The sequence below is a fragment of the Cebidichthys violaceus genome, unplaced genomic scaffold (genome assembly GCF_023349555.1).
Source record: "Cebidichthys violaceus isolate CVI_PGR_0920_01 unplaced genomic scaffold, fCebVio1.0.p SCAF_7, whole genome shotgun sequence".
Taxonomy (NCBI): domain Eukaryota; kingdom Metazoa; phylum Chordata; class Actinopteri; order Perciformes; family Stichaeidae; genus Cebidichthys; species Cebidichthys violaceus.
In genome coordinates, this window is record NW_027176927.1 from 10,959,220 (window position 1) to 10,985,796 (window position 26,577).

Sequence of the window (26,577 nt, forward strand, 5' to 3'; positions counted from 1 at the left end):
CTCCAATAGTAGATCATATGAATACAAAAATAAATTCACAAAACATGACTAATGCTTTAGCACACTTTTTAATACACTAAAACATTAACGATGAAATTGATCAAAAAGCATGCAGCCAACCCAAGGGATATAAATGATATATATACATATATACCGATATAAATCAGTGATGGAAATATGCTGCATTTATAGGCTGAGAGCGTTGTTTGACTAATTGTTGCACCTGTGTTTAAACTAAGTTGTCTAATCTATTGTGACATGAATTGAAATGGTCTGATCACAATACCTTGCTCTTTACTGCGCTCATATGGCTACAGAGAGAAGTACACTCACGTCAGACGTATACAATTTTTGAAAAAACAAAGAAATCACCAATCATACTTCTAATGGATCTTTTTATTTTAAATACATTGATTGCAATCATCCACTCTGTCTTCTGGTCCAGCGACACATGATAAGTGACATGCACACATTCAAACATGTAGCCATGTGTCATACATACAGCGACATTCATTAACAGCAATAAACATAATAGAAAAAAAGAAAGAAAAACAAGTAGATGACATGGGAAAAAAAAAAAATCATATCAGTAGTATAAAGTTAATAACAGTAAAACTCAGAACATAATTACTATTTACCATTCAACCTAAACCAAGCCATAGTGTTAGAAGCCATGAGTCCCTGTTTGTAGAACATCTAATACAACCGATAGCAGCCTTTTACATTTGATTGATAAATCTACAGTATGAATGTTTGTTTTTTTTAATCGTTTTTCCTACCCACAAATAACTTGTCGCATTATGGGGAACATTTACTTTTCCGTTCCACTTGAAATAACCGAAAAACTATTTAAAGCATCTTTTTCAGTTATCTAAAGGCAAAAATAATAAAAATGTTTGCCACATGTGACATGTGTCTGGTAAAGAAAAATTAAGATTAAAAAATAAACAGGTTCAGCTACTTGTTTGCCTTTTGGTTCTTAAATCAGGGACTACATGACAGAGTGCAACAGAAATATTTAAGGCAAACATACATATAATAATTTATTCTAGAAACAATGTATTGCTTTCACCTGACTCTGGACATTTTCTGTCACCAAATGTATTTAAATGAAGATGCACAATGGATTATTTTACATCCGTCTTTGTTGGCATTTGAGTGAATTCATTTGGAGACATAAAAGTTAAAGTTACGTGCACAGACATAATACACATTCTCACTCACTCACTCACTCACTCACACACTCACACACTCACACACTCACACACTCACACACACACACACACACACACACACACACACACACACACACACACACACACACACACGACAGTAAGAGGCCTGCAAACCTACAACTGTAGTCTAAAACTGTACAAACTCAAACATGTAATGCAATAACGACCTGGAAACAACATTAAGTGCAGTCAAAGTGAGAGAGAAAGAAGAAATAATTTACAGCATCTCTATGGTGCTATTATAATACATGTTATCAATGAATATTTGGCACAAATTGTTTTCAGCATGGCTACACTGGTGAGTAATGGTTTATTGACTGGAACTGGCTGGCTCAGACTTCTGTTAGGTCTCACAGAAATACGTTACACGAGGATGCAGCGCCAGACTGAAAAGAAAAGGCTCCCCACTTTAAAATGATTCTGATCTGTGATTTGGCTGGTGTGTGTATTTATGATGGCTACCACAAGATGCCTGGAAAAGTTGTGGTGGTAATTAACGTTCCTACAGAACATGGCTGAACACTCATGTGACCTGTAATGTGAAATTGAATCATAAACTGTGTGCAGATTAAACGGGAAGTCAAAGCAGCCACCTGTGGTGGGCCAAAGGAATTATTGTCTCTCTCTCTCTCCCTCCCTCTCTCACACACACACACACACACACACACACACACACACACACACACACACACACACACACACACACACACACACACACACACACACACACACACACACACACACACACACACACACACACTGTAGTGCTGGTAGTGATGTATAAACAGCACCATCATGGCTTAGAAATGGAGGGGAGTTTGGCACCAACATGTTAATGGCGTTCAAAAGAGTAGTGTAGTTTGCTTAACTGTCTTAACTCTGTTCTGAACAAACCAGTTCACATGTTAGCTACTGTCTTGCTCCAAAAACAGAACTATTAAGCCTGGGTTGTTCTTTTCACAGGGACGGTCGTACGGACATGAGCCGACGAGGAAACATTTGGATCTTTTAAACTCTGTGCTGGTTTCTCTTTGAGGCAAACTAACATTCTCAAAGCACCTCAAAATTCTCCATTTTCTCCTCTCATCTGCAGAGATGGAAAATGTTAGTTGTGCACAGACAGGTGAAAACCTGCCACACAGGTCCCCCGCAAAGGGCTGTGTCCGGTGGTGTGACGTCACTTTGGCCGTGTAGACACTTGCAAGCATACATCATAAATGCTTAAGCACAAGTCCTGCTGTTACAGATTGGTTATTGAAGTAAAAAGTAAAAGTGGTTACCGTCTCTTTATTGCTGGCTGATTTAACAAAGTCAGCAAGATGATCTGGACTACTGGACACTGCGATGAGATCCTAACCATCCCTTTTTCTTTCAATTACATCCTTCACACACACACACACACACACACACACACACACACACACACACACACACACACACACACACACACACACACACACACACACACACACACACACACACACACACACACACACACACACAAAATCTGAGGGAGGGTCTTTAAACATATAACCAAGCCCTCTTCACTGGAACTATCTCTGAAAGACATTATGACTAAAACTAACATCCACAACACTATTATGAAATGTTGGTATGACGACAGACACACACACACACACACACACACACACACACCTTAGCAACCAGCCAGCCAGAGTCATATAGATTTGTTGTCACGTACTTTAAATGTGCATTACTATTATATTTTTCAGATAATATTTTTCAGAAACTATATTTATTCTAAAAAACGTTTTACTCAAGTGTTTTTAGCTGTTGCTAGGCGCATGGTACATGTCGTTGACAGAACAGAAGTATATCTCTGTTACTGTCACTGACAGAACGCTAAACACTACAGACAACATCGATCTGTATGGAGCAACACAGTCTTTGGTCACTGACGTATCAGAAGAATCAACACTTCCTTTCAAGTACCATAGTAAAGTGTCAAAAGAAGTTTAGCAAAGCTGCTAACTGCTAAATATATGTGTATGATATCGTTACATCGGTAAATCTGACAGTTTGGCTTCTGGCTCCGCATTTGTTCCCGCTTTGGTCCCTGTTTTTGGTTTTAATGAAGGTTGCAGTTGTGATATTTGAATACGTTATCGTATCTGTACATTTAATAGTGGGCTCTAAATGTTTTTTGAAAACTGTGGGCCAAATCATAAATATTCCTTTCATTTTTTTTCTGAGATTTGTACGTAGCCCTTTGTCTTTGTGTCAGTGGAAATGTCCCATGGCCTCAGCAGCCTTCACTCTCACCACAGGATCTGGATCTTGGAGAAGCATCACCAAACCTAGGGATGAATACACACACACACACACACACACACACACACACACACACACACACACACACACACACACACACACACACACACACACACACACACACACACACACACACACACAGTCAATACAACAGAATTAGTTTACATGTCTGAAGAAAAGAGAAAGCTGTGCAGTGAATCACCTTTAGTGATGGTGCCCATGTTGAGGTGGGAGAAATGCTCCTCTTGAAGATTCCCCAGCAGAAACCCTGAAACAGAGAAACCTTATGATCAGGTCACATCATATACAACCCATTGTTTCTGACCCATACATCCACTCAGGTTCACTGACATAAATGTTCATTTTGCAGTCATACCTATAAACATGGCAGCTCCTGCTCTGACCTCAGCCCAGTTGCTCTTGAAGAACTGGATGACTGATATGTGATAAAAGTTCAGCATGCCTGGAAAGTCCTGAATCTATGAACCACAAAACATGCACTGAACGTCAAACACGAATAAGCACTAATGTAATTCAAGAATATCATCTATTCTGACTTTGCAAAGAATCTGTGAGGTTGATCCTTAAATTCACTTTGTGTTAAAGACAGTAAGTGTACAACTACTTTAAAACATTTTTTGGTCAGATTTCCGAAACATTGTTTCTCAACATTCATGAACACAAAGAATCTTCTGAATACATTTCATACTTTGTAAGATGTTGCAGAGTTCGACTGTGTGTGTGTGTGTGTGTGTCTCACCAGGTACTTGGTGAGGTCATTGATAAACTCTCCATAGTGCAAACTCTTCTCATCGTGAAGGTGGTTCTGAAACATGGTTGTGATCTGCTCTGATCCCACGACAGGTGCACATACTCGCATCGAATACTTACACGCCTGGACAGATGAGAAAACAAGATCACATTAGTATGAAACAATACAGTAGTTTTATAATTTTCTTGTTGTTATTGTTAAGTTTCAATTTAAGCAAATATTTTCCCAACTGACCTTTGTCCCAGTTCTATTTACGACAATAACCCTGACATGAATGCACATTTCCTACTTACCTTGACCACCTGTGGGTTTGGGTCAACCAGGTGTAACAGCAGGCTGACCAGGACATTGTGGATCTGGTCTTTGAACACTGGCTCCCCTGAGCCAAACTTGGACAGGTTCCCCATGAGATGGATGGAAGCACAGCGGATCTCATCGTTCTCCTGGATGAGCACAGACAGAAAAGTACTGTTAGCGTTACATGTGTCTCTATGTGTTATTACTTTGAAAATAATCGTCACAATATATAACATCACAAAACATGCTGATTTAAAGGGAACTTACACTTTCCAGGAATGGTTTGATCTTCATGAAGATATAGACCACTAATAAGTGGACGTTCTTCTTGTCCAGATAGAGGAGAACTTTGGAAAGACCCGACATGGCTTCGAGGGTAATCAGCTTACCTGCAGGAAATGAAAAAAGAGCATTTCTACAAAAAACAACCAATCCAGAACGAGAGGCTGAACATGTAGTACGATAAACATGATGGAAGTCATGAAGGAAAGCAAAACCCAAATCAGACTAGACTGTAAGCTTTAGGAATCACTGCAATCAATCATGTCTACCGACCTGGATCGTCTTTCTCCTCCATGCCTGAACTCATGGCTGCCAGCAGCTCCTTGGCATATTTGTTCACCTGGTGGGAGAAGGAAGTGAGAGTAGGAACGAGGACCCCCGGAAAACTCATCTAACCCTGATCTAACAGCAGAGCATGTGCTCTTGTACCTTCTCAGGTGATCCCACGGCTATATTGCCCAGCCCCCGAACAGCCAGCATGCGGACAGTGCAACAGGGATCCGATATCCTCTCCATCATGTTGTTCATCAACACATCTATCAACATCAACTCCGTCACCACGTGATGGTTTAAGAGCTGGAGTCAGTAAATGAGAGAGACGACAGGTTATTTGTGTTCTTCATCTGTTGGTCAATGAAAGCCGATTTGATATTATCATCTTAAATAAGGGTTAGGGACATGATAAAAAAAAGAAGAAGAAGTTATTAGTAATTCATATGGTGGCAACAGGTGGGGGCATGTATCACTCATTTCACTAAGCTCAACGAAACACTTGGGCCCCTCCAACACAGAAAAACTAAACATGATATTAAATATTTCATGGTGTCTCACCTCAGAGAAGAAAGCAGTGACGGTGATTCTCTGGCACTCATAGATGTTGTTCAAGGAGGGACACAGACTCTCCACGATGGAGGGCAACCTGGGACCAGCATGCTTAGCCATTGCCCTACACACAATATTTAAGCAGGCTTTATATAAAGGGGGGATTCATTATTTAAACACATATTTTCTTTATGAGAGAGAGAAAACAAGAGCGGAATGCAGTAGAGGAAATGTATTTTAATCCTTGTTAGGATAGATAAGAATAGATTTGCGTTTCATTTACTTTTTAATATCATGTCCCTAACGTATTGTTTTATCAAATAGATTTTTGGACACCTGATGAATGCATTGAGCGTCACACATTTAGTTTCTAATACCTTTGAATATACAAGTCACTTTTATCACAATAATATTGATGAGCAGCTTGGCAGAACTGTGTTGATCCAGCATTTATCTGTCGTGAATTTCTGATTGAGATCTCAAACTGGACCCATCCAGCTCAGCGAGTGTGTACGTACCTTGCCAGTAGTGTAACTCCAGTAATGTGCGTATTTGGTTCCTTCATCGCGTCCCAGGCCTTATCTTCATCCAGTCTTTTAATCACCTCATCTAACTGGGCCCGTGCTAACAAGATTCGCAGAGCATCAGCTGCTACCCTGAATCACACAATAGAGGACACCAAAATGTTAACTTCACCTGAAACTAACTGACTTCAGAACTAGATTTTAATAGTTCAAAAGAGGAAGAAGATGCCCACCCTGCTACATGGACAGAGGCAGTTTGTTTAGTGTTGTTGTCCTTCGGTGCCGAGACCCCGACACTTGCTCCCAATCTGACAGTGAGACAGGAGAAGAGCTGAGGAAACATGCTGACTGCCGGCTCCTGACTGTTGCCATTCATCAACAGCTCTTTGAGACCACATGTCATCTGGAGACAGAAAAACAGACACACACATGAAAATCATCCTCTTGTGAAGTTTCTGTCTGGTTTGGAGCTGGTGCCCGGTGCAGAAACCAGCTGAAGTGTGCGCTTCAAGTCCATTTTTTGTGTGTAACTACAGTGAATGTGTTGCGCTGTCAAAATGTGGGTGACCTGCTCTAAATACCATCCCTGAACACTTCCTGTGTTGACACAGACACAGGAGTAAAGCTGCTGCTCTGCTATGTGCTGCTTTCGCTATGCAGGCTGCGTAGACATTGTGTCAATTAAGAAAATGGCTGATGATCATTAGAAAAAATACAAATTCAGCAACAGTACCTTGTCAGAGGACATTAAACTGAAGACCCTATAAACTTTACAGGTAAATGCTACTTTATGTTTTGCCTTACATGGCATTGCTTTCTTATTTATATTTAGTGTGAATTGAGTTGAAATAAAAGCAATCATGCATGAATATCATCATCTTTATCTAGAACTTATTCCATACAATGTATTTAGCGACATGTCTGAGAGTGTCTGTGACTTACAGCCAACGGCTGATTGGTGGCCACCTTTTTCGTCCCTCCTCTCATCATTGACTCTCTCTGGTCTACGTAGGGCGCCATGATGAGAAGCTTCTCAATCACCATCTCAATGATCTGATTGGCTACGATGGGGTCTGCTCCCAGTGCCATCCACATCTCACTGGTCCAGCTGGCCAGAGAGACAGAAAAAGTAAAAAACTCAAGTGTCTTTCATTGAAAACACAAACACTTGGCTCTAAGTGAAATTCTTTGTCCTGTGAAAGACAAAAAATGAGCAACTCACAATCTAAAGAACAAGGTTACTGAATTGAATGTGTTAGGTAGTATATATAATTACAGGTTTTGTGAATATACCTGTCATAAGGGAGGGGTTGGTTAACTAGTGTATTGATAACAGCCTGTAGATGCTGAGAAGCCAGGATTAGTACGGTCTGTCCCACCGCCACTCTCACCTAAACACAGGTACAATAAACACAGTTATTACAGTGCGGGTTTAGCTCATAGATGGTTCATATTTTGCTCATAGATGGTTAACAAGATATAATTACACAATGAGCAGGTCATTATAGCAAAATACCCCACACAAGGGTGAGTCGGTTATTCAAAACAGAATTAGAATAACAAAAAGTAATATCTATGCTGAATATTGTCACACTGATGTGCGTTCATACCTGCTCCTCTGTGATGCTCTGCAGACGCACATGTAGCACCTCCAGCATCTCTGGGACCTAACATACAAACAAGCACTGCGTTTGGTATTCCAGATATACAGTTAGGTCCATAAATATTTGGACATTGACACAATTTTCATCATTTTGGCTCTGTACACCACCACAATGGATTTGAAATGAAACAATCAAGATGTGCATTAAGTGTAGACTTTCAGCTTTAATTTGAGGGTATTTATATCCCAATCGGGTGAACGGTGTAGGAATTACAACACATTTTATATGTGGCCCCTCCTTTTTAAGGGACCAAAAGTAATTGGACAAACTAACATAATCATCAATGTAATTGTCACTTTTAATACTTGGTTGCAAATCCTTTGCAGTCAATGACAGCCTGAAGTCTGGAACCCATAGACATCACCAGACGCTGGATTTCATCCCTGGTGATGCTCTGCCAGGCCTCTACTGCAACTGTCTTCAGTTCCTGCTTGTTCTTGGGGCATTTTCCCTTCAGTTTTGTCTTCAGCAAGTGAAATGCATGCTCAATTGGATTCAGGTCAGGTGATTGACTTGGCCATTGCAGAACATTCCACTTCTTTGCCTTAAAAAGGTCTTTGGTTGCTTTCGCAGTATGCTTCGGGTCATTGTCCATCTGCACTGTGAAGCGCTGTCCAATGAGTTCTGAAGCATTTGGCTGAATATGAGCAGATAATATTGCCCGAAACACTTCAGAATTCATCCTACTGCTTTTGTCAGCAGTCACATCATCAATAAATACAAGGGAACCAATTCCATTGGCAGCCATACATGCCCACGCCATAACACTACCTCCACCATGCTTCACTGATGAGGTGGTATGCTTTGGATCATGAGCAGTTCCTTCCCTTCTCCATACTCTTCTCTTCTCATCATTCTGGTACAAGTTGATCTTTGTCTCATCTGTCCATAGGATGTTGTTCCAGAACTGTTCAGGCTCTTTTAGATGTTTTTTGGCAAACTCTAATCTGGTCTTCCTGTTTTTGAGGCTCACCAATGGTTTACATCTTGTGGTGAACCCTCTGTATTTACTCTGGTGAAGACTTCTCTTGATTGTTGACTTTGACACAGATACGCCTACCTCCTGGAGAGTGTTCTTGATCTGGCCAACTGTTGTGAAGGGGTTTTTCTTCACCAGGGAAATAATTCTTCTGTCATCCACCACAGTTGTTTTCCGTGGTCTTCCAGGTCTTTTGGTGTTGCTGAGCTCACCAGTGCGTTCTTTCTTTTTAAGAATGTACCAAACAGTTGATTTGGCCACACCTAATGTTTTTGCTATCTCTCTGATAGGTTTGTTTTGATTTTTCAGCCTAATGATGGCTTGCTTCACTGATAGTGACAGATCTTTGGACTTCATATTGAGAGTTGACAGCAACAGATTCCAAACACAAATACCACACTTGAAATGAACTCTAGACCTTTTATCTGCTCCTTGTCAATGAAATAACGAGGGAATAACACACACCTGGCCATGGAACAGCTGAGCAGCCAGTTGTCCAATTACTTTTGGTCCCTTAAAAAGGAGGGGCCACATATAAAATGTGTTGTAATTCCTACACCGTTCACCTGATTGGGATGTAAATACCCTCAAATTAAAGCTGAAAGTCTGCACTTAAAGCACATCTTGATTGTTTCATTCAAAATCCATTGTGGTGGTGTACAGAGCCAAAATGATGAAAATTGTGTCAATGTCCAAATATTTATGGACCTAACTGTATGTGTGTGTGTCAAATAACTGCATTAATCAGCAGATGCAACAAAGGGTAACAAAGGGCTGTGAGAAGTATATGTTTGTGTGTGTGTGTGTGTCTGTGTGTGTGTCTGTGTGTGTGTGTGTGTGTGTGTGTGTGTGTGTGTGTGTGTGTGTGTGTGTGTGTGTGTGTGTGTGTTTGCTACCAGCTCTTGTAGTCCTCCTCCTCTGTTCTTCAGCAGAGTATTTAGGATGACAGATGAGGCTCTGCAGCAGTTTGCCTGACTGTCGACCAGCCCTTCAAACAACATGAAAACCAACGTCGTCAGCTGCTCCTGAGGCAGACGCTTACTCATCACCTGACACACACACACACACACACACACACACACAGGAATAGACGCAATAGAACGGTTTCACTGTATGGGTCACGACTGTTCATACTAATTTGACATGGACATACAGAAAAGAGGTAACAATGATTGTATGACTATATTTAGGTGGACCTTGTTAAGCAGAATAAAAGCAAAACAACAGAACGGTTGGTCATTGAGTGCCGTTACAAAAGGGCACAATAATCTATCTGGGCAAGGAAACAGAAAGGAAGCAGCACAGGTCATAGATGTTTTAAGACAGCTTTGTTGAGTGGTACAAAGTGTACCTTGGTGAGGTCGGAGCAGGTCTTATATAGAACTGAATGGTCAGGGTTATCTAGCCGGTCTTTTAGGGGCAACAGACTGTCCACCCCTTCATCCTTATAATCGAGGGAGAAACCTACACACAAAGAGTCAAAACAGCAAGCTTTACAAAAAACCTTTACTTTCATTCAACATAAAAAGTTTAGGTCAAAGATGGACTACGTAGGTTGAGTGCAAAATATATTAACAAGTATTTTAACAATTATTAAGTGATTGCAAAGAAGATGAAAAAGGTGAAAGGTCAGGGCTCTGTGTCTCTGTACCTTCATAGCGCAGCTGAATGTAAAGCAGAGAGTAGATACAGTCCACAGCAGCAGTGCGTACAGCAGGGTGAGGATCAGAACATCGTGGAGACAGTCGACCCAGCAGAGCTCCAAGGTTGTGGAAAGATACCATGTTCTACACATAGATGCACAGAAATAAAAGAAAGGCACAAAATGTCAGTTTTAACATCAAGTGAAGACAAAATAACATCCGCCCTGACAAGATACTTTAGGGACCATCAATGGCTGAATACACGTCATACTTTGGAGCATTTACATTTGAATGAGTTACAATTCACCCATTATCAAAACTAAGATCTAGGGTGTGTCCGGGATAGTCAAGTTGTCAGAAATAAAACAAACAAGACAAACATGCAGATATATGTTTGTTTGAATGTGTGTGTGTGTGTGTGTGTGTGTGTGTGTGTGTGTGTGTGTGTGTGTGTGTGTGTGTGTGTGTGTGTGTACCTTGACAGTCAGGTTATCCAGGTAGTAAGCCAGCATGTGAGCAGTAGCTGTGACAGCTCTCTCTCTCTCGTGGTCCTGTCCGGAGCTCAACCATGATTCAATGTGCTGCACATAATAATAACAACATACATTGTGTCAGACTGCAGTGTCGCAGCGTAACACAGCTCCTTCTCGATGCACGGCAGTTCACTCAAGCCAATTGTTATTTTTCAATTAGACAGCTGAAAAAGTAGTCAAATGGATAAAGGAGGAGAGACACAAGAAAAAGTCTTTACATTCTGTCATAGCTAGCAAGACTACTAATGTAGCCCCAGAAGTAAGAAAAAACCTAAATACATTTCTTTTGAGCTATAGAGTTAAAGATGTTGGAAATTTCCAAGAAATTAGGAATGAGGATTTGCTATTGTTCAGCAACATGCTGACATGTGACGACAAGGGCTGCCACCACTTGTATCCTCAGTTTTTTTTCCTAAATGCCCAATTAGAAAACAGAATAATGTGGTGATACAAACATTACTGGGACTTAATACTTTTAGCTAAAGAGCTGATTAATCTGAAACACCAAGCTTCACCTTGAAGACACTCTGCAGGCCATCAGGAGTGGGATCCTTGGCCAGAACACTTTTCAGCAGCTCCTGCAGTGCAGCCAACGTGTCTTTGTACAATGCCTGTACATATTTACCGGGACACGTTAGTTTGACAACACGACAGCCTTTGACAAATGTTGCACAACAGTTGTGAGCGTTAAAATGGCACAAGACAAATATACAGCGGGTATGTGAAGTATACTGTATGTGTGCGCACACATCTCTGTCTGATTTTCTTCACCTTTCTCTGCTTGGGGTCCAGCGTCTCCTCTTCTTTTATTTTCTCTGGCGTGTGTGTCTCGGGTGGCAGAGAGAACACACTGTTCACACAAACCTTTAGCAAGTCAAAGTTGTCATTCTCACTCAGCGCAGGGTCCAGAGGCCTGAAGCACTAAAGGTCAAAGAAAAAAACACTTGGAAATGACAGAACCTCCAGTGCAAGAACGCAGGGATACCACAGCTTTCTGTGATGAACGTAGTCACTGAAGCTGAAGGATACATCAGGTTGGCATAGGTGGTCATCACAAGATGGCGCACTGGAGTCCTCAACGAATCAGCTGGCTCTGCCTTGATAAAGTCCTGACCAGTGGAGACAAAACAGCAGGAAGACAGAACAGAAAAAAATAACATTGTTGTTTTATCGGCAATTAAACATTTATGCCTTGTTTTAACAAACTGAAATGACAGAATACTGACCAGCATAACAGTAATGAGCTCCTGTTTGCGAGAGAAGACGTAGCCTTGTTTCTTCACACACTCACTGATGGCTCTGGCTATGAGCCCAACGCTCTGGATCAAACTGAGTTTCATAGTTAGGTCCTGAAATGAGGGGAAGACACACAGAAGCATGTCGACAAGATACACAAGACGAACAAACAGGATAAATGAAAGGGCACACACAGATCATGGGATTCAGGTCAGCCAAGTAGGCTAAATATGAAGACAATTCAATAATTGCATTTTCCAAATTGTCAGGAATGCAAACAAGGCCAACTGCAGCACCAGTTCAGCAGATACAACTCTACAAGCGACTGAGTGGAAGCAAACACAAACCAAAATCATTCCAGTAATATCAAAATTAAGCAATCAATCCACTCAGTCCTTCAATCAATCCAATAGCGATATTGCAGATTGATCCTCCATGCCTATTGGATGAAGAGAAGTTTAAAATCAGAGCTGTGAGATTAGAGATTAGAGATTGGTTGAACGGCACACCACCTGCAGGCTCTGCTCTTAGAAGTGACAGAAGAGCAGTTAAGAGTTAGAAAGAAATCACAAAAGCCCTTTTACACTCAGCGCGAGTCATTTGTGAGCATTTAAAAGAACAATCCACCATTAAGCAACGAAGAGAAGAAGGAATGAAGGAGGCAACATCGTCTTTAGATCATCTTAAAAGAGATGATACTTTACTATTTTCACTTGAAAATTGTTGTAAACCAGCCTTATTAAGAAGAGCAAAATACATTTTGCGAGTAATGCATGTCATTTAAAAACGGACATTTTGAAAATGATTTGCATTATATTTGGGTTCAGCCATGGCCAGAAGAAAACACTGAGGCTTTTGTGGAATTGTGGCTGCTATCAAAAATGAATAGCACTTTAGATTCAAGGATGGAAACACCATCTAGTAACCATGTCACAGCTTTTACATTCCTGCAGTAGAGTGATAATCCACCATCAAACACTATAAAGGTGACTGTAAAAGATGTTTTGATACTTTTTCTTGGTGAATATTGGCTGGAATCCTTTGTAATGGACTCAATTCAAGCTGACCACAGAAACTGTTGTCAATCAATGTGGAAAGGACAAACTTCTAAACAGCCACCTTTCAAGCCAACTCAAGCCTTCTGGGGGTGTCTGGTGTAAAGCTACATTTCACAGAGGTCGAGCATTTTCACTTAGTACAATGAGGACAGTTGTAGTCAACTTGCAGCATTAGTGTTGGTTTGTGTTTTCTTATCAACATTGCTCCCAACTGATCATTTTCTGCACAACAGCACTTAAGCAGCTTTAACTATGACCCCAGTTGGCCTTGTTGGTATGTTAATGATGAATGCCTTTAAGATATGGTTACTGTACGGTTACATGTGAAGCTTTCTTTTCTTGGCTTGAATAGTTTCAGTTAAGATTTTAGTGACAATATCCCCATAATGTGTGCAGAAGAGTAAGAAAGAAGAGCAAGATGAAAGGGAGGAAAAGTTCACGAGCAAAGTAAAACAAAGAGAACGGAGAGAGACGGCCCCTGTATTCCTGTGACAATACCTTTGTCTCTACTTTAATCCCCAGAACCTGCATGAAATAGAGGTGATATCGTCATGAGTGCACATACAAATATAGCAGTCTTACCTGCAAGTTTCTAGGCACTATTGTTCTCACACAAGCACAACGACAAACACAGAGCAATAGGTGTTGAAGCGCACTGTGTGTGCGTCTCCAAGCATACATGCTATTTTGGACCGTGTGTAAATGGTCACATCATATCTTAAAATGTGAGCAGCATTTGAATCAAAAACATTTAAAGTATAAAACATGACCAGGATGTGAGGCGCTGTAATCCAATGTCTTACGTCAACGTGGTTATAACTGACCAGTCTGATGTATGTGTGTGTGTGTGTGTGTGTGTGTGTCGAGGTGCGTGTGGTTATTTTGTGGCATCCTGGAGTTATTTACATGTAATCTAATTAAGGTAACACACAGTAGACGGCTGTGTGTAATAGTGATTCTCAAATCTGCAGATTGACCCACGTGTGTGTCCTGCTGCCTTCAGACGGCTGCAGGGGTTTATTGATCTGAAGAATAGATTTGTATTCAGCATAAAACAAACCGCTATTTTAATTTGTAGATAAATGTAGACTGCTTTTCCAGCGTTCATGGTAACTACATTTACCGTTATGGTTTTATGCAACATTAAAGACATCTACTGGTTGGAGTTTGTCTAATTAAAGTATTTTATTTATATTTTAAGCATTATTTCGTTATAGTTACTCTCCGTTTGCTCTTGTTGTTAAAATCACCACACCAGAAACAGACGCGGTTCTGAGACGTCTATTAGTGCCAAGAACCTCCCACCTGTTTGTGCCACAAAAAAAGGCCCCTTTAAGGTTAATATGATGCTGACTCAGCCAAGAAGGACAAATCCCAATAGGTGTGACGCAACATGTTTACCACAACTTTTCCACCATTTACTCTCATTCCATGTCACAAACACACAAAGTACAAGGGTCATAGCTGGCTTCAATGTAGCCACGTTTTACTCCAACATCAGAGGGTCCATTTCACTGCAACGTTGGGAAACGCACATGTAGCAAAAATCTGTATTGACATGAATGAAAAATGCTTAGATTTGCCGTGGGTGGGCTGAAATCATACATGATACAATACAACGGATCCAGTTGGATTTAGTAGGAATATAGAAAACTATTGTAACTTCAACTGGAATACATTTTCATGACAATCAGCCATGTTCATCTTAATAAACATCGCTTTCAGTACAACCTGCTACAGTTTCTTGTTCTCATCATCAGTGTCATTTTTTCTCAGAATGCAAAATATTTGTCTGAAATTCCTTCTTTAATAACAAAGCCATATGACCCTATTATTACATTACCTTGGTATTGAAGTGTTTACTGATGCAGCGAAGGATGTCTTGATCAATGCGGGTCAGTATCTTTTCTGGAGGTGCGTTCAAAGCCACTTGACCATAACACAAGATTAGAGTGCTTTTCACCTTCTCTACCTCAACATCATTACGCTCCTGAGGAGAGGAAACGAAGGCGAGATGAAGAAAGGCGATGTTATTGTTTTTTTTACCATCAATAGTAACAAAATCAACTTAATTTGCAAAACATGATAGAAGTTCCAAGTACCTTGAGAAGGTTAAAGATGCTTGGTGACTTCTTGAAGGCGTCCGACTTGCCGAACTCTTCCAGCTTGGCCAGAGTTCCCTCCAGGTGGCTGTTGGCACACAGACCAACACCCATTGCAACTCCCTGATAGATACAGGTGACACGACAAATTGGATCGTTAACTTGTCCAGGTGTGAAACAATCCAGCCAATCATTGAGAAGATACTTTCCGTTTTGTTTTGAACACCACAACACCAGAGAAAGGATCACATGACATCCATCGTTACCTCTCTTTCGACAGCATCATTGTGTCGCGCCGCGAGGAGGATTTCCTGCAGCTGTTTTTTAACCAACTCCTTGTTGAAACACTGTTGTAGAGTCACTCCTATACATCGATACAGGAAACTCTAGAGAGAGTGAAACATACTAACCATGTCAGGGTGTCATGAAAACACTTGTAGGTTAGCAGAAATAACGATTTGACTATGCAAATGTAGAACCACTTCTGATCTGTCAAGATTTTGACATACAGTTAAATAAAAAGCATAACATACAAATCTACACTTCACCCTTTGATGGGGGTGAGTTGAACTGTTCACCTCTCGGTGTACAAATACACGGAGTAATGAGGAGGCATGGCTCCGTTTAGTGAGGTCATGTGCCCCAACGGATGATGACCACTTTTAAACAGTCAACTTTTTGAGACAAATTATGACCAACCTGAAGCTCTAAATTAGGCTTGCTGTGGGGGCTCAGCAACTCAACAAAACACAAAACTATGTCCATTCATTTAATGTCACTGGACTAACGTTGGTAACTACAACAAAGCAATCAGTTCGCTCTTGATTTGTGGTTGAAAGCTGTTACTTACTTTCTCTTCTAAGGCGTTGTTATACGTGGAGAGATATCTTGTTGCCTCAGCTGCCAACTGACACACCCACTTGTCATCATCAATAGTAGCCAGGGTTTTAGACAGGAGCTGGAGACAATTTCATCTTGTTTAGAATGACAATTGAATATTTCCAACATCAACACGAACATTTAAACCATTAATGCACAATAAATGAATTATCTAATATCTGAAATCTAATATGAGCTCAAAAGAAGCAATCTTTCTGTCCATTATCCCCACATTTTGGTTTTATTCAAATGCAAAACACTGACACATTATCTTGGAATGAGATAATATTCCCATGAACAGCAGACAAACACACCTTCAGCAACTTTTCATCCCAGTGTTTCTTATCCAGGCTCTCTGTCGTTGACTCTGGAAACAACAACAAGCAGTCAGACTTCCATACTATAGAGGAGGGAAACTACTGTACATGAGAAAGGAAAAGGAAGTAGTGCAGACTTAAGTGTTGTCTCTGGTGTCACTACAGGGAAGCAGAACTTCATCCAAAACTATTACTTTATTTATTTGTTTACTATATTTCCATACCCTCTAGCATGGACAGCAGAGGAGGTATGTCTTTCTCCCACAGTATCTCTGTATTGGGGTGGATGTTGATGCTGAGGATTTGAAGGAGACAGAGGGACGGAGCTCCATGACCTCTGCTACTGAACGGGAACGCTGCATTCACCTGGGACACACCGAGGCAAACCAGGGCATAAACACACGTAGACAAACCAGTCAGGGATGTTATCAATTATGAATACATTTTACTTATTTAAGCACGTTAACTGCACCACTTTAGTGGGATCCTCTATGTTGAATAAACAGTAAGAGTAGCTCTAAAAGTCAATATCATTATTATAAAGTAACAGATTGTTGCTGAAGCATTAAAGGGAAAAATCAGATTTAACAGGATTATTTGGCATGACAAACAATTGACACTGCAATTCATCAATAACAATCTGTTTCTCCGGCCAGTTATTCGACTGGAGGTTCAGTGAACCTTTGTTTTAAACTCTAGACACAAAAGGAAAGAGTTTGAAAATTGAGTTATAGACTTGGATTTACTTACCAGCAGTCTGAGCATAAGTATTTGAGGGGAGGGCAGATTGACTGGAGGAGATACAAGAAAACATTTAGATTGGAATGGATCACACAGAACAATAAGAATGGTAACTTTTAAAATAGCAAATTTCAATGGTTAATGATTCATTTGTGATATTTTGTGACTTGCATCTAACATGGAACACACACAGCAGATAACTTTCACATGGATGCACCTGGTCAGTAAATATTCCTCCTACCTTCCTGTGTGAAGTCTATGTTGAAGCTGGGCTCCTGGTTATTCTTCTTCTTGTTGCCGAGCACTATCAGACTCTTACACAGAGGAGTGGTGGCAATGCTGTACTGTGAAGGGGTCAGATAGTACAGCAGCTTTGGCCATAGTACCTGCAAACAACGAAACATACACATATTAAGTTTCTCAACAAATGTTCATCTTTCTAACACACAATGGACAACAACTTACTCCAATCTACTCTAAACTAATTTGTTGTAAAGCTAAAGCTTGGTAAATAGCTGCAACTGCAGTGAAACAAACATCCGCAACAACATCAGCAGTTCAAATGATTTTGGGAAGATGGATAAGTCGGTCACCAACAGATCAGACAGTAGATAGTATACGTACATCTGCTAGTCGTCCAACAGTGGTGGTCAGGAGGTGAAGAGTGTTGTCACACATCGTCCTCAGTGCCTCGTTAGTCACCTCTTCTGGATCTGTGGGCTTCTGACCTCGCTGGAGACACACAGACACATGTAAATGTTTCGTATTCCATCCCCTCAGATGTGCTTCTGTCATGCAAAAGGTTTCAAGTCTGAGCACCTTGATTTGCAAGGCCCGGCTTCAGCTTGAGCGGATATGAGGCACTTGTGCACAACATCATCTGTTACATCATGCAGCGCATTGGTTGTGGCGTATGTCACATATCGTCCATTGAGCTCATACATAGTATGTGTTTGATGGCTTAATTGCTGTCTTAAACTTTATGTCGTTCATTAGCTTTGTTAAACATGAGAAGGAAAATTGTTTAAATTACTTGAGCAGTAATTCTCTTACTAAACTAAAAACTACCACTCAAGCTACCACAATCACACAAGCCACATATACAGGAGCATACATGCATGAATAAAATGGTTTTGAGACATAACTTCCACACAAATCCACTTTTCAAACTTTTAAAAGTTGTACCCGATACGTGTCAGGTAAGGCACAGTGTTGAACGATGAATCGAACCAGCAGCTCCCCTCCCTCCAGCTCCAGATAGCCGTGATGAGCCATCGCACTGATCACCTGGACCACACGCTTCTTGACCTGGGACACATAGTGTGAGACATCACAACGTCATGATTATCAGAATAACACAACTTCTTCAGGACAAACTTAACTGACAAAACATTTGAAGAGAAAAATATATTTTTGTTGTGATTAAGCGGAATAGTCATGTGGGTGTCTACAAGTGTGTTACCTTGTTGCTGTGGTCAGCCATTGGTTGTCTGATGCTGGCCAGAATCAGCAGCTTCTTGCTCTCCATTGTGGACGCTGCAAAAACACATTACGACACACACAGAGAATATTAGCGGATAAATAACGGAGGATTGTGTAGTTTATATGACTCCGCTATAATTCAGGGCACATTTAATAACTTATGAACTTATGATAAATCAATCACTGATGCTTGTGGAGTAACAGATATGCGTGTTTGGGATGAGTTGGGGATGCATGTGTTACTGTATTGTCTCACTGGTAGAGTTGATGAGGTGACGCAGGACCGCCAGGGAGCCCATCCTGTTTCGCTCATTACTGTTCTCTAACTTCTGAAGAACAAACATGACCAGTCGGTCCGGGAAGGAGTTAGCTAGAGGGAAAGGAGTGGAGAAAGAAAATTTAAAAATGTAAAATACTTAAATTGTCACAGAAACACAAGAACAAGGGCAAAACGCAGGAAAGACCAGCAAGACAAGAGAGAAAGGGTGAGAAGTAGACCATCTGTCACAGTTAATATGATTATGTTGTGGAGGACACAGAGTCTCGCGCACTAATGGATGATCTCATTACTGGTCTTGTGACTCCATAGAACTAAAACAGATAGAAAGGCTACTATCCCACACTGAACTTGGTCGCCACAAACTTTCTTAAATCAACTGTCAGGATTTGATGTACATTACATTACATTACAGTCATTTAGCAGACGCTTTTATCCAAAGCGACTTACAATCGAGTATCTATCTACACACCGTAGACGCAGCTACGGGAGCAATTTTGGGGTTAAGTGTCTTGCTCAAGGACACATTGACATGAGACTGGTAGAGGCAGGAGCCGGGGATCGAACCTCCGACCCTCTGATTGAAAGGCGGCCCTGCTCTCCACTTAGCCACGGTCACCCGTGCGCTGTAGTGGCAACACAGAGCACATTTAACATAAACACCAACACCAACTGAAGAGCTGCTGTACCTAGTAAGCTGAAGCAGCGCAGGACCTCGTTGTGGTTCTTGACAGTAGGAGGGTTACTGTAATCAACAGGGGCAGACACCTGGGGGAGAGAAAGGACATGTTACACTGTTCTCTGTGACAGCCATGTTTCAACTTGTGCTCCCACAAACACCGTTATGATGTGAGTCACAATAGAATTCATTTATTCAAACTCAATGGAAATGTCTTACTGTAACAACTAAATCTACTCATGCAGTGGCAGTAATAATAATAATGATAATGAGGAAAATAAATAAGTTTGCATTGACTATTTGTCTAAGGGAGCGGCTGAATAAACATGTTTTTTTTATACTGTAGCAAGCAAGTAAGACGTGAGAAGTTTCATACAACCACAATCTCTTACTTGAGCTCAGTTTATGAATAACTGGATATAAGAAATGAGACATTTGTTAATTAAGGATCAACATTTTTTAATTGTGAGAACTTGCCTTTGCAAGCAGCTACCGTAATTTGGACCTGCCAAACTGCTATCAACTCTGTCAATAGTTTAGTGTTAACAAACAAAGTTATGAGACTTTGTGTAAGATAATTGCAGTGGGAATGATAACTGTAACTGTCAGATACTGCTGCTCTATCATTCTGGTGAAATACTCCCCACCTGACAATCCAGATCATACACACATACCGCTGGCAGAGTCATTGTGGTAAAATGTTGCAACAGTCAAGGCATGGGGCCAAGTGTCAGCTGAGTCACAACGTTATGAAAACATCTAACTACAGCGACTCTCTGACAGCCGTGTGACACGTCCTAAAGATAGCAGTGAATATAAGATGCGAAAGGAGTAATCCAGTCTGCCCACAGATTTGTGGTTTCAAGGAGGGGGAACCGGTCCGTCACTGAGCAGGAATAACTAAGACACCATGACCATGCATTACAGTTGGTATGACAGAAACCTAGTCTTGTGATAGAAAGTGATGTTGGGAACCAGCAACTGACAGCGGTCAGATCAGACAGATCCAGCTGAAGCTAATGTAATGAAGTAGTGTTGGTCAGTCTTTTATGCATGCATTTTTCTCCAGGGCTGATACTTCTTTACTAACCATTCCGACATGAAAACAAACCAGAAAGTGACAGCAAAAACACTCTTGACCTATGTCTACTACGTGCCAGACACTCAATGGCTCTGTGTTGGTTGCCCCTCTCTTGGCCACTGGTTGAATAAACTAAACATCAAGTTTGGCTCTTGAGAAACTCACAGATATAGTATCGAAATTTTACAATGTCTGGGAAAAGTTTTTGGAACATCCGTATCATGCCTCATCAGCTGCAGTGTTGAATTTAGTATGCATGTATGTATGTATGCATGTATGTACAGTATGTATGCATGTACCTGTTGATGCAGTGCCAAGAGTAGACCGTCCAGTTGTGTCTCCAGCACCCTGCTGCCCATGCTGACAGAAGCATCCAGCACTAGGCACAGACTCTGAGTGGAGACAGGAGGAAAAAAAGAAAAAGAAAAAATGTATTTAATCATTTAATTCAGCATGTTACACACACAGTGACTGGTAACCTGTGCTAATCCACAAGTACTGCTGAGGCACGTTAAACAAGAGACTCATTCCTATTCAGAGCCAGGAGGCAGTTCAGAGGGAGAGTGATGGTCTCCTGTTTGTTAACACAAATTATCCATGTTATGAAATCCATAACAAACCGTCCACCACACTCATGCTGCTGCAGCGCGCGCGCGCACACACACACACACACACACACACACACACACACACACACACACACACACACACACACACACACACACACACACACACACACACACACACACACACACACACACACACACACACACACACACCTTGCTGATGAGATAGTGCTCGTTGTTTTTCTTGTACAGGGACAAGATGGCCGGAATGAGTTTAGGAATCTGTTCCTCCAGCTTATCGCTGGCCATCAGATGGCACATAGAGCCCACCGCCTCAGCCACAGTTAGCCTCAACTGAACACGCAGAGACAGAAAGACATAACAGAGATTAGATTACATAGATTCATACTTGTAACAAATAGATGAGTGTAAATAGAGAAGGGATAAAAAGGGGAACACACATACAAAAGAATAATAAATAAATAATCATGTTGGTCAAAAGACAATACAACTTGTGGTGATTCACTGTCATTGTTGTTGGTGGCCATCTCATCACAGTTCTATACAGTACGACTGTACTCTATTCTAAATGTATTAAGGTGGAAGAATAGACAACAGAACAAGACATTTTTTTCATTAAAGCAAATGTTCTATCACTGCATGAACATCCTTCTGAGATAATTTGTTTTCCAGTTGTCAAAAAAGGTCCCTGCCTTCTGTAATGCAGCATGAGGGTACAGTGGTTAAATTGTTGGACTAGGACTTAATACAGCTTCATAATTCTGGATGAGATGTGAACAAAATAAATTGAGTGACTCTTCGGAAAACAATTAAACTAAAAAGTCTGCCTTTGTAACCTCCTTGTGCCTACGATATGAAGGCCTGACAGGTACGGCGATGCAATGCCTGAGCCTCGTGAGTGAGTGAGTGTGTGATCAGGTGGAAAAGATTTTCTGGTACTTGTCATGGCCTGGAAAGCTTAATCACATTTGTTGGTGTTAATCTGTAGTGCAAAGATATGGCTGTCTTTTTCTCTAAGGCGGCCGTATATGAAAAAAAGACATTGGTACTCGCTACGCTCAGCATTAGATGGCTTACCGCAGCTCAACTACTTCTTTTTGAACATGACTTTGTAAGCTGCATAGTCCACTGTATATCAAACCATCTTGCTGAACCCCCAACATGGACCTACAGTGTCCTTACCTTAGACTCTCTGCTTTGTAACCAGTTATTGAAGAGGATGTCAAAAGCAGCAAAGATTTCACTGGAAAACGTGTCCTTTCTCACTGTGGGATCTGGAGCCTTGTCCAGGTTAGCGAGGTACTCCAAGATACTGTCGCTGAAATGACACAGAGCTGGAGAAAGAGAAACAAAACAGAGGGGGAAAGAAAATTAAGGAGAGAAGAAAACAATCGTCATGTTTCCATTCAATTGTTAAGCAAATTTTGAGCTTTTAAAATGTCGCAAAAAAAATAAATGTGAATATGGTGCATTTCCATCAACTGGTTTTAAGCGAAAAAACTCAGCAACACTGTGGTTTGGTCCAAAGTTTGCTCTATAGGCTATGAAGGCTGTAATCTGTCATAAACAGAGTAGAGGAAGTAGAGGTGGCCAACTGGAAACAAAACAAGGCGGCTTGGCCATCTAACCAATGCATGAGAGACAAATGGAGAGAGGTCTCCAGGAATTTGTTTCAATTGGGCAAGTTTTAATCCTTCTTTCATGTCAGCTGGCATTGGCCATGTTTCATACTGTCTGGAGACAAAGACAAGCATCTGCATGATATGGGAATATCCGAGAAGACGGCAACAGCGGAAACAGCTGATCAGTCATGTTAGTTAATGTAATCCATTTAACGGTAAAGCATCATCGGTTTTTGGACAAATGCAAAAAAAAAAAACCTCAAGTGTAACTTAAAAACTTGTTTTAACAATTCAGGAGGAGGACATTCAGCTTTTCTAAATATGTGAATGGAAGGAGGCTAATGTAATGATAAAATGGTAAGAAAGAGAAAAGGGAAGAATTGCATATTTTGAAAGAGGTGAGTACCTGGCGATAGTAATTAAAGAGTTTTGGGGTGGGGTTAAGATACTTGAACAATTATGACAATTTTAAAAAGCCTGTAGAGAGGTTCTTACCAGAGGCGAAGACCCACTTCATGTTGTCCTGTTTGGCCATGCTCAACATTGGCAACAAGGTGCCCAGAATAGCATTCAGGAAGGGTACCATGCCATAAACTAGAGAACAAGGAAGAATACTGCATTAAGGGGACGTTATTTCCTTACCACTTCCTCTGTAAAGCAGGGAGACATACACTGTAGTACTGTACTGAGTAAGAGATAATGTTTCGATCAGTTCAGTGGCTCTGGGCATCCCCAACTGCAGCAAGTGTGAGTGCCAGAATTGCCATTTTTGGACAGGTTTAACAGGTTTATGTCTTTCTCAACAACCTGTGAATACCTGTGTGTGTGTGTGTGTGTGTGTGTGTGTGTGTGTGTGTGTGTGTGTTCTTCCTCGTGGCCTTAACAAGGCAAATGTGTGCATTCTTTGTCTTTGTGGGTGTAAATATTCTCTTACCGTTGGAATCAGAAAGGTTGGCCAGTGTCTGGACCACAAAGAAGTGAGGTAAAAGCCCTGGCTGAAACTTGCTTAGTATTTCCTCCATGATGTCATTGATGTGCTTGTTACCCACAGCAACCAAAATATTACTGGCTGCCTGCTGCCAATCAGGGACGACCTCCTGAGTGAACCAGGAAGACGTAGAGAACAAAGTGAGGAACATCATTTATCATCAGCCTCCCGAAATGAACAAAAAATGAATGATTAAAATCTGAAGTTGTACTTTTGATCGTGTCATCTCATCTGAAGCCAGGGAGATGATACTTTTTATTCTGGGGGAACTGATCTCCTCTATCCTGCAGCCAACAACCAGCTCAATAGTTTGAAGAATCACAACTCTGTGGCTCACTACCAGCTAGAGGAGGAGGACGAGGAAAGAAGAAGAAGAAAAGAGACACGGAATAACAATTAAAAGCACATCTAAAACACATTAACAAAACAAAATATGACACAGCACATTCAAAATAAAAGGACATCATTTGTACTACAGTATGTTGTTGATGTTTCCCAAGGGTGTTTCTTCAGTGTAAAGATGTAATCTTCTGATAATCACAAAGTCAGAGGCGGAGAGACAGAATGATAAGATGTTGCAGCATCACACAGACACAAGGTGATTCAGAGCTCTATGGTGACATTTCTGAGGAGCAGATGTGTTGCAAGTAAAAGAACGGGCAAAGAAGTGAATTTGAGGGATGTTTTCACTTTAACATCAAGCTACATTAGCAACTCTTTTTTATGAGGACTGATCCTATTCTATGTATTGTCTCGGCCCATGCAGGTGAAATGTTAGCAGTGCAGGACTGCAAATTAGGATTTGGCAGCATGTGTCACTTTGTAGCTCAATAATAGTAAATTTTCAAGAAATTGTGAAAAAAAAAAAAAAAGTCAGACTCTCTTTGTAATAGAGGTGCATAAACAGCTATTTATGGCAATATTCACATCTTGTACATTTGTGAAACCAAACCACACACTAGGGGCTCTACCAGATTTAACGGATTAGCAACAAAACCACAAACATCTCCATCATCTAGTACCACTCTTTGGTGTTTGCTGCAATTCTGCTTTTTGTTCAACATGGGGGATTTCCCCTGCAGCTTCCACTCTGCATGTGTACAGTGGGATACCACATGACACCAATAGCAACACAAGCACTACAGACTAGAGGAGTTAAATGGTAGTGTTAGCGTGCTCATGTATAGCAGACATGCTTATCAGGCTACAAGAGTGTGTACTGATAATTAGTTCCAGGTTACTCTGGTATGATTTATTAGAGCAGGCCTGAGGCTGACACTCTGAGAGTTGTTTGACATACAGTGTAACAGAGGTGTTTTCTGGGCTTTTACCTTTGGGTGTTTCAGAAGGTAGTCCTGACACATGGCTAACACTCTGTCTGGCTGCTGTTTTCCCAGAGTCAACATAGACTTTCTGACCTGATCCTGGACCTCCGAGTCTTTATCAGTGGCCGCATCTAGCAGAGCCAGGGTCACCTCTAGAGGGAAAAACATGACAGAATGGAGACAAGTCTGAGTAGGAAAAGAAAAATGTAGAAAGAGGAGAGCGATGGAAGAAACACAAATGGCTAAAGAATGTTTGAGACCAATGTGTCTAACAGAGCAAATCAATTACTGTAGCTGAATAGAGGCAGACAGAGAAGAGGAGAGAAGAAAGGAGAAGTCAAGAGCAGTAAAGAGGAAAAGCTCACGTTCAACATCCGTCTCGTCCATGGTGGACAGCAAGAGGGCTGGCTTCCTGAGCCTGTGGCCGAGGATGTAGCTTCCCTCCTGGGGTACAGGTGGGCACAGGCTACCTGCCAGACAAACCAGATACAGAGGAGTTACAGCTGAGAGATCACAGCTTCGCTAAAGAAAAAAACATTGAGAGGAGACCTTTGTCGTCAATCTGAATTTGCTTTAAAATGTAACTGTCTCTTCAGCTGTCTACGCTTTAGCTGACCTTACCTGTTCAATCCACTTCTTCAGGTACAAACACTACCACCCACTAAAACAAATACCAAGTAACTGTTAGCTAACTGGTGCAGTAACTTTTTAAGATTACGAAGCTCTATAAAGATGACATTAATCCAAACACAAGTAGCAGTGTTAGCCGAGTAAACTCTAAGCGTCATGGCCTTTCTTGGTTGGTGTTATAATATAGTATCTGGCTTAGACCTGCTTGGGTGGTGATGCTGCAGCAGCGAGCTAACCGTCTGAGACACGTTAGCATGCTAAGCTAGCAGCTGCTGCTACGGAAGAGCCGACAGCGTCCTCACGTCACAGACTGGAGGAAAACAACAGCCTTGTTAATACTTACCGAGTCCCTGTGAGCGTCCGCTAAACAATGACCCCTCACGACAAAAGTGCTTCTTATCTCGGTTTAAACGAGGCTGTCCTGTCAGAGTCAGTGTTGGCGCTGTGTGTCTCTCTGTCACTGCAGGTGTAAACACGCCTGATCATGTGCTTCTAGTCAGCAGGAACGTATCAGGCAGGGGGCGTGGCCA

The 26,577-nt window shown here is 41.2% G+C and overlaps 1 protein-coding gene across 2 annotated transcripts; it reads right to left on the minus strand.

Annotated features, from left to right (window-relative positions):
- Window positions 1-378: 378 nt before the first annotated feature.
- On the minus strand, window positions 379-26,492 carry mroh1 (maestro heat-like repeat family member 1). Of its 2 annotated transcripts, XM_068735335.1 has the most exons (45): window positions 26,391-26,492; window positions 25,783-25,887; window positions 25,424-25,569; window positions 24,304-24,435; window positions 24,039-24,201; window positions 23,600-23,698; window positions 22,665-22,816; window positions 21,675-21,815; window positions 21,195-21,287; window positions 19,825-19,903; window positions 19,115-19,228; window positions 18,839-18,912; window positions 18,562-18,684; window positions 18,001-18,108; window positions 17,618-17,762; window positions 17,386-17,426; window positions 16,860-17,001; window positions 16,633-16,685; window positions 16,290-16,397; window positions 15,706-15,825; window positions 15,440-15,562; window positions 15,181-15,327; window positions 13,836-13,862; window positions 12,270-12,392; window positions 12,073-12,152; window positions 11,815-11,956; window positions 11,559-11,654; window positions 10,987-11,091; window positions 10,519-10,654; window positions 10,219-10,331; window positions 9,764-9,916; window positions 7,835-7,891; window positions 7,518-7,615; window positions 7,167-7,332; window positions 6,458-6,627; window positions 6,219-6,356; window positions 5,710-5,824; window positions 5,308-5,454; window positions 5,152-5,218; window positions 4,864-4,985; window positions 4,593-4,742; window positions 4,288-4,422; window positions 3,904-4,006; window positions 3,730-3,795; window positions 379-3,553 (listed from the first exon to the last, which is right to left on the minus strand). In XM_068735335.1, exons 2-45 carry the CDS (start codon window positions 25,802-25,804, stop codon window positions 3,477-3,479), a joined length of 4,911 nt encoding a protein of 1,636 aa, XP_068591436.1. In that variant the 5' UTR covers window positions 25,805-25,887; window positions 26,391-26,492; the 3' UTR covers window positions 379-3,476. The 2 variants fall into 2 exon arrangements, with proteins under 2 accessions (XP_068591436.1, XP_068591435.1); XM_068735334.1 differs by lacking the exons at window positions 13,836-13,862; window positions 26,391-26,492 and having other exon boundaries at window positions 25,783-25,877.
- Between the last annotated feature and the right edge of the window lie 85 nt (window positions 26,493-26,577).